Raw genomic sequence first — 16,357 nt, forward strand, 5'->3', positions numbered from 1 at the left:
ACTGCACTTTAAAAATGTCACTATTAATCTTGTATATGTATCCATGACGTTTTTATGATTGAAAAGTTGGGATAACAGTTTAAAATTAGTAACTTCCTGTTGAAAAACAATGTTTCAATGAAAAATACTTACGGAACAGATGATAATTTTTAAGCTTCCTAAAGTACACTAAACAATCGATTCATAGCATTTGTTATCGATGATTTAAAAAATAGCAGAAAGGACCAAATGATAGCAAGTATATCCGTGTACTCCAGATTTTCAAAACTCCTAATACTAGTATGGAACTCGGAACACACTACTATCAGTCAGAAGTGTTGAATTCTACACGCAATTCCGCATTAAAAAACAAACTGGTATTGAATGAATTTGCAACTCTTCTTTTGAATTTTGTGACGCATGTAATACTGCCTCTTATTTTGCGGAAAAAGTATTTATTATACTTCATATAGATAATAAATGTACTACAAGCGAGCTCGGTAGCATCGATACAATTCTTCACAACCTGCATACAACATTATCAACTCTTATTGGTGATTATTGAGAAATACATTGCATGGTAAAATCTTGCTCATTATATTTCGGACTTCAAATTTTCTAAACTTTTTAACCATTTGAGCTTGTGCATCTACATTCAATTTTATTGCCTTCGAATTCTTACGAAAGTTAAGGACTTCTTAAGGAAGTAATTTACAATTAGCCATAAAATCTCACATATTTCAAGCGTCGCAAAAAGTGACAATCCTAACCACAAACCAAGTTCACTACCGAGGTGACTGAAGATTTCCGATTTTTCATACTTAGGCTTTTGAAAATACGACGTTAGTCTGAAATCGGAGAAATATATTTTTATCGCTGCCTGATTTCTCGCAATAATATTTTTATTTTCATTCATCACATCGTATTTCCGAAAATATACCGATGCATTTGATGGCCATTTCGCATAGGAAAGTTTGATATCGTAATCAACAGAATGGCAAGGAAATGGGCAGTCACAAGTAAATTTGTCTGCGGTTAGATCTTCCAAAACCTTATCGAGACAACAAACATCTGTGGAATTGGAAATATTGCAAAGTTTTGTATCATCTGCTTTCGGTATAGTCGGATCTGTGCATCCACATGCAAGTTTATTAAAATTTTGCATGCAACTTCTGACGCAGTCCTTTTGGTTGCAGAAAGGATATTTATCATCAAGTTCATAATGAATACACTGATCTCTAAAAGGATATGGTAGTCTTACGATCTGCCTTTTTGACATACTTATCGAAGTTTCGAATCCTGGACTAATTGTAATTCCTTCTTCCTCTATATTTGGTTCATCTTTCGCATGATGTACTAATATCTTTGCTCCAATTGCTTGCGTTTCTCTCATATATTGTACAAGATGCAAATCCAAAACTAGTTCCAAACCTAAATTAAGCTTATTCATTGAAATCACAAGAGGATTCGAATCATTTTTCTTTCGTTTGTTAAAAGTATAGCAGTTACCATAGCGGAAACTTTGCACGAAAGAAAATTCTTCAATAGAGCAAATTGCGCCATTTATCGTGCAGCTACGTATGAAGCTACTGGCTTGCTCTCCTATTGATTTACGCTTTTCTTTATCCAAAAGAGAATATTTCGTCAAAAATGGAAGTGCTAAGTCATCCGAGATGCTATTATTTTCATACAAGAGAGCTTTGCATGATGTTATTGTATTTCTTTCAGGCAGAGTGAATGTTGTTTTGTGCACTCGCATCCCATTCTTACAAACGTTTATTGAACTATTTGGATTCAAGCACAAAATATATCGCTTTTTCATTCGATTCAAATTGCAAACAGTTACTGCAGGAAATTCTAAGCTCCACTTATGCTCAACTTGAAAATCGATGATTACATCATATTGTGAATATACAACTATAAAGGGATAAAGTTGGCGAATACAAACGAAAAGCGCCATGAAGAGAAAAATAATCCAAAAGGCTTTGCGAAATGTATTTTTTGATTTTCCAACCTGCGCTATGGCATAAACGGATGAGTTTCCGAATACGACTGCAGGTTCAAGAATTTCCTGCTCAGTACCTTTCTCGGGTGAAAGAGCTTCTATTTTCTTTAAAAAGCCAACATATTTACGTTTCACAATGTTCTCAAATGAAGACACCTGAAACAATACGAAGGATTGAAAACAATTAGTAAATTATTTGAATCTATCACCTTCTCTTTCAGTCTTCCAGGTAAGATACAACAAACTTACGTAGTTAACTTTTGAACTACAATGTGATTCAATTTTCTATTAGTTTCTTAAGAATTTTTTCTAATAGTTATCCTTTCTAATGTGTGTTAATATTATATTACGTATTTTTTATTTATCCGAGAAACTTCATTAGAGTCCAAATTATATTTCAAAATTTACATCTTTGTTTATACTCGGGATCCGTAATAGACTTCCGTCACAATTCGTGTGCAAAAAAAAAATATTTCCATTTTGTTATTCGTCTATTCCACTTTATATTCTATTTCTTTCATTATTTACTATGCATAATGCTCTGCCTAACCGCATTTTTACCTCGTTTTGTTTTATTCCGAGAAATAAAACTCGCTTAGAAATATTTTAAAATTTAGAACTTTGTTTTTACTCGGAGTCCGCCTTTCCAATTGGTGTGAAAAAAATGCTATCTGTCTACAAGTTAGCTTAGGATATTGTCCTGTCTCTGTTTTTAAACTTTTCACAAAGTTCAATTTTTCTCCAATTTTTTATTACTATTTTTTTTTTTTTGAAAATTATTTTCTAATTATTGCATAAAGGATCGCTAACCCATTGAAAACTTTTTGAAAGTTTCGAAATAAATTATATTACATTTCAGTATCGAGAGGAAAGAACGCTTTTAGTCCTGTTTTCTCAAAAATGGCCTAGCATGATTGAATCGCCATTTATTGCATTTTGAGGATTACTTATTTTTGGCAAATCAATAACATGAAAAATCTGTTCTCTCAGAGAGTTATTACAGAGTGAAAAATGAGGAACCCTTACTCTCATTGTACAAAATCGTTTTTTCTCCGTATCACAGTTTTTATTGACATAAACTCTAATCCCCCGGCGGTATTCATTTATTTTGCTGTTAATTTGTTTTGTTAAAAGAATAGGTTTAGAAAATGTATTGAACTTTTGAAACTTAATTGGCTAAATACTTTAAAACATTTCTATACGATTTGTTTTAAATATGTATCTCTAACATCGAATATAAGCTTTTATTTTATTGATTTACTGTTAATGAAGTAACTGTTAAAGTGTTTAATAATTAGTTACTATAATGAACAAATTTATTGTATTATTATATTAATATTATATTATTAAAATTATGAATGAACATTATTTCTTCGAGTAGATTATTTTGGTCACTCACTTTCCTTATAATATATCATCTTTTATCTTTATCTACCAAGAAAATGTACATTATAATAGCCGTTTCAAATATTTTTCGGTCATTAAACCCTTAATAATTGACTTACGTTCAGTGGAACCCCGACTTTATCAATTAAGTTCATCAACAATTTCGAACATATTAACCAAAATAAGACTGATAATTATTTCGAAAGTGAGAAGTTTCTCCATTGTTCATCAATGCCAGTGTTAAAATTAGGTTTGACGTCAGAAACCTTTTAACCTCCCTACTAAAACCTGGGATACCGTGGTATACCTTTTGGGTACCACTGCTTTATAAATAGTAACACCCAGGAAATTTTACCTGACAACTGAACTTTAAATAAAATTTCCAAAAAAACTCTATCTGCCGCGGAAGCTTCTAATAATATCTTGTTGCTAAATTTTTGGTTAATTCGATTGAAAATCTTTGAAATTATTCTGTCTGCAAGTGAGAAAATGTGCTTTTGAAGGAAAAAAATTAACTCCCGACTTCGCTCAGGATTATTTCAGGTACGTGTCAAAGCACACACCCACGCACGAAAGATAACATCCTTTCTTTTTTTCACGAAATGTCTTTTGTCGTTTGACTTTTAATTCATACTTTTAGGATAATACTTTTTAAGCATGCAAGCTGCCAAAAACTGTTCAAAATAAAAGTAATAACATGCAGAATTTTTAAAACATTTTACTGGAAAAATTCATTTTCTTTAAGGTAATTTAAACAGTTAAAAAGAACTTACCATCTTTTTCTTGTCAAAGTTAAAAAATCTGAATACTCTAGTCATTTTAAGGCTTAACAGCTATACCTAAACGATAACAGCTTGAAATATTAAGCATCTGTTAATGTATTGGAATAGAGCTACACACTTATTACTAAATCATTTAAGGAAATTGTTAATTACTCTCTTCTTTTTCACGCGTTCGACAAAGGAATAGCTAACTATTAAAACGCAAAAGAAAATTATATTAATAATAAATTGTTTTAATAGATTTTTGGAGAGTAAAACATGATAGACAACCGTAAAATTTTAAAAATCAGCTTAATTAAGCTTCAAAAATTAGCCGTTTTTATAATGTCTCCTATAGATTAATGTATGTCATAGTTGAATGTATGTAATTGATGAAAGTGTCAAAATCAATGTCATTATATTGATTATCTTTAAAATCTTTGATCTAAAAATTTCATGGAAATCATTCGTGTGTAATATTGTCAAAACCTTAGCTGGCTTTAATTGCTTGATTCAAAAAGGAAGAATTATGTAAAATGTAATTATGTAAAAAGGAATTAAAAGAAGAAGATTAGAAATGTGACTAACGATTTTTATTTTTATTACAGCTATGTTTACACTTTATCTACTTGCAACTTTACACAGAAGCTATGTCATGTCATCGGATATTATTTTGTCATTGAATATGGAAATAAAGTAAAATATTTTAAATAAACTCCAATAAATTTTATTTAGACTGAATGAAACAAAATTGCACTTTGGAATACTCTATATCACTAGGTTCAATAAATTGAAATACATAATGCATGTGCAATGACGAGTTAACTCGTCACCGGTTGACATAGTGCTCAATTTTAGTTTTTTTTTCTAAAAATAACAAATGAAATTTGAAAGATAAATTTTAAAGAATATTAAGGAGACAGAAATTCTCTTCTGTTCTTTGGAAACTAAGAGTTTATTCACCACAAGCATTAAAATTTTACAACTATTATTTTGCAATTGAATATGAAAGCAAACGAAAATATTTTAAATAAGATCCAATAAATTTATTTCGTCTGAATGAAACGAAATTGCACTTTTTAATAGTCTATGTCACCAACCTTCAGGCGGTTTAGCAAATGGGCGAAATTGAGAGAATGTTTTTCCCCAATACACTATCTCCGTATCTGTTGTTGTTTCCAATCCCAGCTGGGATGGAAGAGCTACACCAGATCCATGAGGCCGCGAGTCCTTAAAAAATCGAGGAAAAGGAGAGGTCTCTCAAGAACCACTTCCATGGTGAAATCCAGGCAATCAAGTAGAAGGTGAGGACTAGCTTTGCTGGAGTTGTACTCTTCACAAGTTGGAAAAAGTTTAATTTATCCACTGAGAGTGAGGCTCTTAGTATGCCCACTGACAAATCTACAGGTAGCGGTTTAGTCGGCACGTGTACCCTGAAGGTCAAGGGCTCCTCCGGGACGCTTGCAGGGATACCAATTGTGATCCGGTGGAACAAGCCAAGCTTTATTAACTTTAGATTTGCGGATAGAAAATAATTCAGAGTAAACCGTGTTTGGAGAGGTTGGGAGGGAGTATCTTCTTTTGACAACTGATCAGCACGTTTATTGCCATAAAGACCCACGTGTGAGGGTATCCACTGAATATGGATGTCATGGGAGGCTGAGGGAGCATTCAATAAACGAAGTATAGAGACACCAGTCCGGTCCGTTACTTTCTTCCAATTGCTTAGGTGCTGCCCAGCTGTTCCATTTTTGCCCAGCTAACGTCTGCAGGCGTTTTGGGAACTAAGTCAGAATTCTACCACCGGTGCTCCTGATCCTTTGATCAACAGAAACTGTCCCCTTAGCCTTTACCATGAGTTTGTCTTCTTCATTTCCCTATCTAATAACATGGAAAAACCGGTTATGCTATGCGGAGAAGAGTGCAGGTTAAAACACAACTTTTTACGCACAGATCCGTTAGTGCGTTAATAAATTGATGTAGATAATGCGTGTGCACCGGCTTACAATATGTTAAATTTGAGTTTTTTTCTAAAAATAATAAATGAACTTTGAAATATAGATTTTTAAAAAAATTAAGGAGACAGAAATTCTCGGATGTGCCTTGGAATCTAAGAGTTTATTTTCCACAAGTTTTAAAATTTTACGGCTATTATTTTGTAATTTCATCACCGGCTATCATTTTGTTATTGAATATGGAAGAAAAATATGCAATTTTTTTTTTCAAAATTAGTTTTGTCGTAAGACAAAAATAAAACAAAAAACTTTTGTTTTTTGTTTTAATTTTGTTTTACAACGTAAAAAGTTAAACTTATCAGATTTTTAAGACTTTCAAGAAGTGACGATACTTATTTCGTCACCTTGTCGAAATGTTCGTTCAGGTCCTATACCACTGAGTTGTTTTAGTCAAAAACGACGAAGGCTTCGTAAATTTTGAGCATCCATTTTTTTTACAGTGTATGTAAATTTCTTATCAAGGGAAAAATAAATCTATCATTCATACTTTATTTATTTGAAAATTTAATTTGCTTAATGATATGCTAGTTCTCTTGTGTGTCAGATATATTTAAGTTAAAATATGTTTTTTGTAGTTTGCTTGCCACATGTTATGTATCAAACCAAACCAGTTTTAATGCATTTTCATTTGAAAGTATTAGGCGATTTTAGGTCATTAATTTCATAGGTCACTTTATGTAACATAAAATATGAAAAGGATTACGCATTTTAAATTGTGTGTCCATAAAAGTTTGAAAGTGAAACTTTGCTTTGTTGAAATCAGATTAGTATTTTTTTCTACGAGTAAATATAAAGTATATTTTTGAGCTCACATTATAATGCCTGTTTTTGCAAGGACAATAGAGTTTGCTATATTAAATGTTGGCTGTAATCTCTACGATACCATGTTATATAGCAATATAAATGTCTTTATATTTAAATATGGCACGGAGTGAAAAATTAAAAAGAAAAATGTTATAAAAAAATAAGTTACGGGTAAATAGTGTTAGAACCTTAATCAATTTAAAATTTATAACATCCCAAAACTTTTGGATTTTCTAGGTTAGAAAAGTAACCATGTTATTTTCTGTATATTTAGAGGTACACCAAAAACATAGAGAAATGGATTTAAGTCATTACATTTTAATGCTATATAGAGGAATAAAGTTTCATGGATATCATGACAATAGACATCAAAGATATTATTACAATAAATATCAAAAATATCATTGCAATATTGATACATGAATTCAAACAATGTTGTGTAACAATAATAACTATGTAACACGCACATTTATATTAACTATTTAGATAAATTGTCTGTGCATATCGATTATTTCAAGTTAACACCAGAAGAATATATAATACAGGCTAGAAATACAAGATACAGGATATTCGTGCTAGCTTCAATCAAATGAAAAGCGTTAAAAGTTATATATTAAACAAGCGTTAACGAGAAAACTTAACCAAACTTGACCAAGTTTTCAGAATACGCGGTTTCCAATTTTAAAAGGAAAACTTGTTCAGTTTTCAAAATAGAAAGTTTTGACAGGCCAATACCACATATTCTAAAATGTTAATAAAATACCAATTACTATAAATACAATTCGTAATACATTTTAAAGAGTTATTGCACTTTTACAAAGTTACTATTAATGTCCTATATGTATACATGATTTTTTTATTATTGAAAGTTCAAAATTAGTAACTTCCTGTTCAGAAATAAATTTACAGAACTTACAGTTTCAAAGTAAATAAACTTACAGAACAGATGATAATTTTAAAGCTTCATAATATAAATTAAGCATTCCATTCATAATAGATGATATTTTTTATAGATGATAGAAAAATAATAGAGTTGACCGAATGATGGCAACTATGTCCCTTATCTCCAGATCTTCAACAAATCTTAATACTAGTGTCGAACTGAGAACATCCTACTACCTATCAGAAGTATTGAGTTCTACACGCAATTCCGCAGTAAAAAACTGGTTTTGAATAAATGTGCAACTTTTCTTCTGAATTTCGAGACACATGTAACAGACACACTTTTTATTTTGCGCAAAGAGTATTGTACTTCATACAGATAGTAACTGTACAACAAGCGAACCCAGTAGCATGGATACAATTCTTCCCAACCTGCATTCAACATTATCAACTCTTATTAAACATGAATAAAAATGGTAATTCTTGAGAAATACATTGCACGGTAAAGTGTTGCTCATTATATTTCGGACTAAATAATTTTCTTAAATTTTTAACCTTATAGAATATTTGAGCTAGTATCTACATCCAATTTTATTGCCTTCGAATTCCTACGAAAGTAAAAACTTCTTGAGGAAGTAATTTACAATTAGCCATAAAATCTCACATATTTCAGGCATTGCAAAAAGTGACAATCCTAACCACAAACCAAGTTCACTACCGAGGTGACTGAAGATTTCCGATTTTTCAAACTTAGGCTTTTGAAAATACGACGTTAGTCTAAAATCGGAGAAATATATTTTTATCGCTGCCTGATTTCTCGCAATTTTCTTTTTCTTTTTATTTATCATATCGTATTTCCGAAAATATCCCGATGCTTTTGATGGCCATTTTGCATAGGAAAGTTGGATATCGTAACCAATAGAATGACAAGGAAATGGACAGTCACAAGTAAATTTGTCTGATGTTAGATCTTCCAATACCTTATCAAGACAACGAACATCTGTGGCATTGGAAATATTGCAAAATTTTGTATCATCTGCTTTTGGTATAGTTGGATCTGTGCATCCACATGCAAGTTTATTAAAATTTTGCATGCAACTTCTAACGCAGTCCTGTTGGTTGCAGAAAGGATACTTATCATCAAGTTCATAATGAATACACTGATCTCTAAAAGGATATGGTAGTCTTACGATCTGCCTTTTTGACATACTTATTGAAGTTTCGAATCCTGGACTAATTGTAATCCCATCTTCCTCTATATTTGGTTCATCTTTCGGATGATGTATTAATATCTTTGATCCAATTGTGTGCGTTTCTCTCATATATTGTTCAAGATCCAAATCCAAAATTAGTTCCAAACCTAAATTAAGTCTATTCATTGGAGCCACAAAGGGATTCAAGTCATTTGTCTTTCGTTTGTTAAAAGTATAGCAGTTACCATGGCGGATACTTTGCACGAAAGAAAATTCTTCAATAGAGCAAATTGCGCCATTTACCGTGCAGCTACGTATGAAGCTTCTGGCTTGCTCTCCTATTGATTTACGCATTTCTTTATCCAAAAAAGAATATCTTGTCAAAAATGCAAGAGCTGAATCATCCGAGATGCTGCTATTTCCATACAAGGGAGTTAATAATATTGTACTTCGTTCAGACAGAGTGAATGTTGTTTTTCCCTCTTCCGAGCTATTCTTACAAACGTCCAATGGAGTATTTGGATTCAAGCACGAAACATATTGCCTTTTCATTCGATTCAAATTACAAACAGTTACTGCAGGAAATTCTAAGCTCCACTTATGTTCTACTTGAAAATTGACGATAACGTCATATTGCGAATATACAACTATAAAGGGATAGAGTTGGCGAATACAAACGAAAAGCGCCATGAGCAGAAAAATAATCCAAAAGGCTTTGCGAAATGTATTTTTTGATTTTCCAACTTGCGCTATGGCATAAACGGATGAGTTCCCAAATACGACTGCCGGTTCAAGATTTTCCTGCTCTGTGCCTTTTTCAGATGAAAGAGCTTCTATTTTCTTTAAAAAGCCAACATATTTACGTTTCACAATGTTTTCAAATGAAGACACCTGGAACAATACAAAGGATTAAAAACAATTAGTAAATTATTTGATTCTATCACCTTCTCTTTCAATCTTCCAGGTGAGATACAACAAACTTCCGTAATTAACTTCTGAACAACAATGTGATTCAATTTTCTATTTTTAGTTTCTTAAGAATTTTTTCTAATAGCGGTCCTTTTTAATATGTGTTAGTATTATTTTACTTATTTTTTAGTAATCCAAGAAATTTCAGTAGAATTCAAACTTTATTTCAAAATTTAGATCTGTGTTAATTACGGGATCTATTATAGACTTCCGTCACAACTCGTCTCTTCGCATTCGAAAACGAAAACAAAAATTCTATTTTGGTATCTGTCTATTCCACTTTACATTCTATTTTATTGCTTACTATGCATAATGTTCTTTCTAACCGTATTTTTACCACATTTTATTCTATTCTAAGAAATAGAACAGGTTGAAAAATATTTCAAATTTAGAGCTTGGTTTTTACTCGGAGACCACCATTTGCATTCGGTGTGGAAAAAAAAGTTATCTCTTTACAAGTTAGCTTAGAATTTTTTTTTTTAAGTCTCTGTTTTTGAAATTTTTACAAAATTCAATTTTTCTTCCATTTTTTTGGTAAAATTATTTTTTAATTATTGCATTAATAATCGCTTACCTATTAAGCTTTCGAACGTTTCGAAATAAATTATATCACATTTGAATATCAAGAGTAGGACTGGGCTATAAATCGATGTATCGCGACATATCGATTTAACGCCTATATCGGCAGGCCGATACAACTACTTTCGTTCCTGGTGATGCATCAGAAATCTGATTGAAGCTGTCGAGTAAAGAAGACGAACGCAAAACGATATAACGATATAGCGATACAAGACACGCAATGATCTTCTCTAACGTTCCGATGCCAACTCGCGCTGTGGAAGACGATGTTCGTTTCGTTTTGTTGAAACGGCCTTGATTGATGAGCAGTAGAATCAGAATCGGTTTTGAGAACATATATCGTCTATCGTATCTCGCATATCGTTTTCGCACCTGTTAGTTTTCTTTGTCGCGACTTGATATCGTTTCTTGTAGAATATTTTCAGTGGGACTAATTTCGTGATCGCCGCCGTTACTTTGTTTCGAACGCAATCAGTTATTGAAAAGAATATATAAAGAGTTTCTTCATTAATTAAGTATTTTTTTTATTAAGCTTTTTAAAACTTTTTATTTTTAAATGTAAAAAATATTGGAAATTTAATTTAAGGCTCCCATAAAGAATTAAATTACAAGGTAATTAAATTCGTTCGGTTATTTTTTTTTACTTTCTTTTAATTTATTAAAAACTGTTTGGATAAACTTCTAATAATTTAATAGGTTTTTATTACTGATTTTAAATTTATAAATCTTGAGTTGTTTTTACGTTTAGAAATAAAGTTAAAACAAAACTTTTTTCATTGGATTCATTGGAAACTTTTGTCATTTGGATAGGGACATAAGTCAATCAACTTTCTTTGTTCAAAAATATTTGAAAGGTTTGCGAATTTTATTCATTTTTTTTTAATCATTTAGCACTTTATTAGAGAGTATGATAATTTTTTTTAAAAATTTTCCTTTAATATTATTAGTTAATTAAAATATATTATCGAATATCACAATTCTTTTGTTTTTATTTTTAAGAAATTAAACCTTACTTTGTTTTTCGTTCATAATTCGGTCATTATTCAATTTAATTTAATTATTTATGTGAAATGATAATAATAAAAAATAGTATTTCAAAAGCTTTTTTTTTTAACTTTATTTAGCACTTTGTTTAAAACACACAAATATTTTTTAACGAACTTATTCTTTTAAATTTTCTTTCTATACTGTTTGGTAAATATATTGATAAATTTCAATTTTATTTATTTTTAAATGAAGAAATCTTTCGCTATTTTTGTGATCATTTTTAGAAAATGTTATAAAACTTGCGTTTACTTTTTCATTTAGAATTTGAAAATTGCGAACTTAATAATTATGTAATTATTTATGCAGAATAGTACAAGGAAATATTGATTTGTAAAAAATGCTTTTTTTTAAAAATAAAAAAAGTTTTTAACACTTTGTTTTAAGCGTATAATGAATTTCTTACCAAACTTTTTTTTTTTAATTTTTAAAATTTTCTTTCAATAATTTTAACTGGATGTATTCATAAAATTCCCTTTTTATTTTTAAACTGATAAATCTTTCAAGGAGCGAAAATTTTAAGAAATTATAACAAAACTTATGTTTACTTATGTTATGTTAGTTTAAAATTCGAACCTTGCACTAGTCAAACGAACTTAATTATTTATGAGAAATAATAATAGTAAATAAAAATTAGTGATGTTTCAAAAGCGTCAGAGAGGGTGTATAGTATTGGGGGTAATGTCGTTCAAAAAAACAGAGCATCTTTTATCATTTAAACATTCGGAAATGCTGATATATTTTTATTTCAAAATAAAAATTTCATATGAAGTTTCAATTTCGCTCAATTGGCTATGGCTCATTTAGAAAAATTATTTTTTATAGTTTTAAACTTTTTTTTTCAAAATTTAAATGACTTAAACTAATTGATTTCCGAATAAATTCATAAACCTATCGTTTTAAACTTTCTTTGATTTCTAGTTAAAAGCTTAGCAAAGTATCTAACTTAAATTAAGACTGCTTATACCTTATAAACGATAAAGAGGTGCAAATATTGTGTCTGCACATATTTTTTCAATAAATATTTTAAGTAAGATTTGTACATTGTAGTCAATTTATTTAATATCTTTCTTAAGCAAAACATATATATCTTCAAATTTATAAATTGATTTAAATCAATTTGAGTATGGAGTTTTGATAGAAATCTGATTTTCTGTGCCTTACAAGTAAATGAAATTCAAAAATACTATATCGCGATGCATCGCTATATCGTGATGCAAAACTGACGATGCATCACGATATATAATTTCTAATAATCAAGAGGAAAGAACGGTTTTATTCCTGTTTTTTCAAAAATGCCCTAAATCGATTGGACTGCTATCTAATGCATTTTGAAGATTACTTATTTTCAGCAACTCAATAATGCGAAAAATCGGTTCTCTCCGAGAGTTTTTACAGAGTGAAGATGGAAAAACCCTTGGTTTCTTTGAGCAAAATAGTTTTTTCACCGTATTTATGAACATAAACTGTTCTTCCCCTGCGGTTTTCATTTATTTTGCGGAAAATTCGTTTTATTTATAGAATAGTTTTATATAAGACTTTTTATTAAAAAAATGTATTGAGCTTTTGAAACTTTTTTGACTAATTACTTTAAAATATTGTCTAAACGATTCGTTTTAAATATGTATCTCTAATACTGAATAAAAACTTTTCTTTTACTGATTTGCTGTTAATGAAGTAAATTTGTTAAAGTGTTTAATAGCTAGGTACTATTATCAAGTTTATTGTATTATTTATATTATATTAATATTATATTATTAGAATTATAAATGAACATTATTTGTACGAGTAGATCATTTTGGTTTCTCCCTTTTTTTTAATAATATATCATCTCCCTGGCTAAAATACATTGTAAATGTGGTTCCTAATATCTTTTGGCCATGGAACCCTTAATAATCTCTTTACGTTTAGTGGAACTCCGACTTTATCAATTAAAATCATCAACAACTTCGAGTATATTAACCAAATACTGATAATTATTTTCAAAGTGAGAAGTTTTTTTATTGTTCATCAGTGTTAAAATTAGGTCTAACTTTAGAGAGAACCCTTATAAACTTCCTACGAAAACGTGGGGTTCCGTGGTACACCTTTTGTGTACCTCTGTTTTATAAGCAGTAATATACATGAATCTTTACTCTAACACCTACACTTTAACACTAGATTGCCCAAGGAGACCATTTTGACTGCTTTTTGATTCCAATTAGAAAAACAATGATGTATATAATGACACAATTTCTTAGAAATTTGCGACTTTTGATACAACATGTAATTTTTTTATTGTTAATATTTACTAATAACTTGTTATGTAACTGATTTAGAAATTTTTAAACATATTAAAAATTTATTTTAAGCAAATTTCGTTACACATTAGTAATTCTTTCACAATCCAGTCGTTTTGACTGCTATTGGGCAACATAAGTATATATTAAGTTTCAGTTTTTCTAGTGTTAAATATAATTTTAAAAAAATTTAACATTGAAAATTCATTTTCTTTAAAGTAATTTAAACGCTTGAAAAAAGATCATACCATCTTTTTCTTCTCACAGTTGAAAAACCTGAAAACTCTTAGTCCTTTTAAGGCTTAGTTAGCTATACTTAAATGATAACAGCTTGAAATATTATCATCTATTAATGTATTAGAACAGAAAATAAAATCGTTGATGGAAATTATAAAGTACTCCCTGCTTCTTTCACGTTTGGAACAAATGAAAAGCAAAATTTTAAAACGCCAAACAAAATTCAATCAATAATAAATTGCCTTAATGGATATTTTGAAATTGAAATATGAAAAATAACCCTACATTTTTATAATTTGCTTAATTGAGCTTAAAAATCTAACCGTTTCTCTGATGTCTTTTATGCATTAATGTATGCTCTTGATGAAAGTATAAAAATTGATGCCATCCTATTGATTGCCTTTAAAATCTTTGATCTAAAAATTTCATAGAAAGCATTCGTGTACAAAATAGTCATAAACTTAGCTGGCTTTTCATGTTTGATTTGTAAAAAAGAGCTATGTAAAATGTAATTATGTAAGGAAGAATTACTTTAAAAAAATTAGAAATGTGAATAACAATTTTCATTTTTAATACAGCTATGTTTATACTTGTAATTTTACACAGAAACTATGTCATTTCATAGGATATTATTTTGTAGTGGAATATGGAAGTAAATTGAGTAAAATATTTTAAATAAACTCCAATAAATTTTATTTAGTCTGAATGATACGAAATTACACTATGGAATAGTCTATATCACCCAAGATAATAAACTGAAATATATAATGCTTGTGCAATGACGAGTTTCCGGTTGACAAGGTGTTAAATTTGAGTTTTTTTCTTAAAATAACAAATGAAATTTAAAAGATAAATTTTAAAAAATATTAAGGCGACAGAAATTCTCGGCTGTTCTTTGGAAACTTAGAGTTTATTCACCACAAGCTTTAAAATTTTACGACTATTATTTTGTAATTACAGCACCGGCTGTTATTTTGAAATTGAATATGGAAGTAAACGAAAATATTTTAAATAAGACCCAATAAATTTTATTTCGTCTGAATGAAACGGAATTGCACTTAGGAATAGTCTATATCACCAACCCTCAGGCGGTTTAACAAATGGGCGAAATTGAGAGAATGTTTTTCCCCATTACACTATTTCTCTATCTAATAAAGCAGGTTAAAACACGACTTTCTACGTTACGATTTTTTATTTCTTAAAAATAATTCATATTGTTTAATTAAGACATAAAAAGTAATTATCTATAAATTTTTTGTTTTAAAAATTTAAATCTTTAAAGAAAGCTAATTTGAATTAAAAAAAATAATAATTTATAAAATGAATAAAACATAACAATTAGCTATCAACCTTTTTAGAAAAGAAAATAAGCTTTTAATCGCCTCAGTTGGTATTTAAACTACGAACCTCTCGTCGTGGAAAGTCTTAATCGTAAAAACCATGAATACACATCGGTTGTAAAGTTTTTGTTTGTCTAAAAGTAAATAAGTAAATCAACTGTAACTTTAATGAAGCATTTTTTTCACCTTAGGGGCAGATCTGGTAGCTAATTTGTACTCTATCCAAGGTTTTCAAACATGTTCTTCAATCTAAGATTAACAAGGAATTTTCAAAATGCGTATAAGCAAATGCGTGCAAGGTTTTCAAACATGTTCTTTAATTTAAGTTTAACAAGGAATTTTCAAAATACGTACTTACCAGGTGAGTTCCATCCTTTTTTAGGAGAATGAATACCATATAAATGTGATTAATTCAATTAAAACTATAAATTTCAAAACTATAAATTTGAAATCATTAATTAATTACTGTGTTCTAGCCTTCTTTTTCATCTTTGGTGTTGCAATAAATTTACTCACTCACGTTACAATGTATATGTATTATGCACCAGCAGTCATGGGGCCTCATATAAAAAAATATTTGCGTTTGAAAAAAATATTTAACACTGTTTCAAATTGTAAGTGCCTGCGTTTCGAGTTTCTTAAAACAAAATCTCTCAGTAGTGGCAAAAAATAAATGCATAATGTTCCTCAATCATCGCCATTATTCTCACTCAATAGTTTTAAAAATTTAACCTGCAAATCTTAAAAAGAACGAAATATTTTTTGAATATTACAGCGGATATATGTACTATGTTTCCGAAATACCTGCTGACCCCATATTTGGGTTTGCCGAAATCCATATTCTTTGTAAAGAAAGGCATGTTTATTTATAGAAAGTACTGGTT

General features: G+C 29.7%; 2 protein-coding genes across 2 annotated transcripts; both read right to left on the minus strand.

Moving 5' to 3' along the window:
* Positions 1-510: 510 nt before the first annotated feature.
* LOC147807719 (epithelial sodium channel subunit alpha-like) lies at positions 511-2,057 on the minus strand. Its single transcript, XM_087166613.1, has one exon. It carries the CDS (start codon positions 1,937-1,939, stop codon positions 641-643), a length of 1,299 nt encoding a protein of 432 aa, XP_087022739.1. The 5' UTR covers positions 1,940-2,057; the 3' UTR covers positions 511-640.
* Positions 2,058-5,362: 3,305 nt separating this feature from the next.
* LOC147807720 (acid-sensing ion channel 1A-like) lies at positions 5,363-15,870 on the minus strand. The gene is made up of 3 exons (XM_087166773.1): positions 15,832-15,870; positions 8,497-9,916; positions 5,363-5,790 (listed from the first exon to the last, which is right to left on the minus strand). The coding sequence occupies exons 1-3, from the start codon at positions 15,868-15,870 to the stop codon at positions 5,363-5,365; spliced, it is 1,887 nt and encodes a 628-aa protein (XP_087022899.1).
* Between the last annotated feature and the right edge of the window lie 487 nt (positions 15,871-16,357).

This window comes from Parasteatoda tepidariorum, chromosome 6, assembly GCF_982258835.1.
Source record: "Parasteatoda tepidariorum strain Cologne lab strain chromosome 6, Ptep-v5.0, whole genome shotgun sequence".
Classification (NCBI taxonomy): Eukaryota; Metazoa; Arthropoda; class Arachnida; order Araneae; family Theridiidae; genus Parasteatoda; species Parasteatoda tepidariorum.

What these genes read in the sequence shown, in the direction of transcription:
- LOC147807719 (XM_087166613.1), bottom strand. Translation starts at nt 1,939, where the DNA reads ATGGCGCTTTTCGTTTGTATTCGCCAACTTTATCCCTTTATAGTTGTA.
- LOC147807720 (XM_087166773.1), bottom strand. Translation starts at nt 15,870, where the DNA reads ATGGTATTCATTCTCCTAAAAAAGGATGGAACTCACCTG. An exon ending in AAAAGGATGGAACTCACCTG is followed by an intron (nt 9,917 to 15,831) that starts GTAAGTACGTAT and finishes GTATTGTTCCAG; the next exon opens with GTGTCTTCATTTGAAAACAT. An exon ending in TTTTGCAATGCCTGAAATAT is followed by an intron (nt 5,791 to 8,496) that starts GTGAGATTTTAT and finishes ATGCTCCCTCAG; the next exon opens with CCTCCCATGACATCCATATT.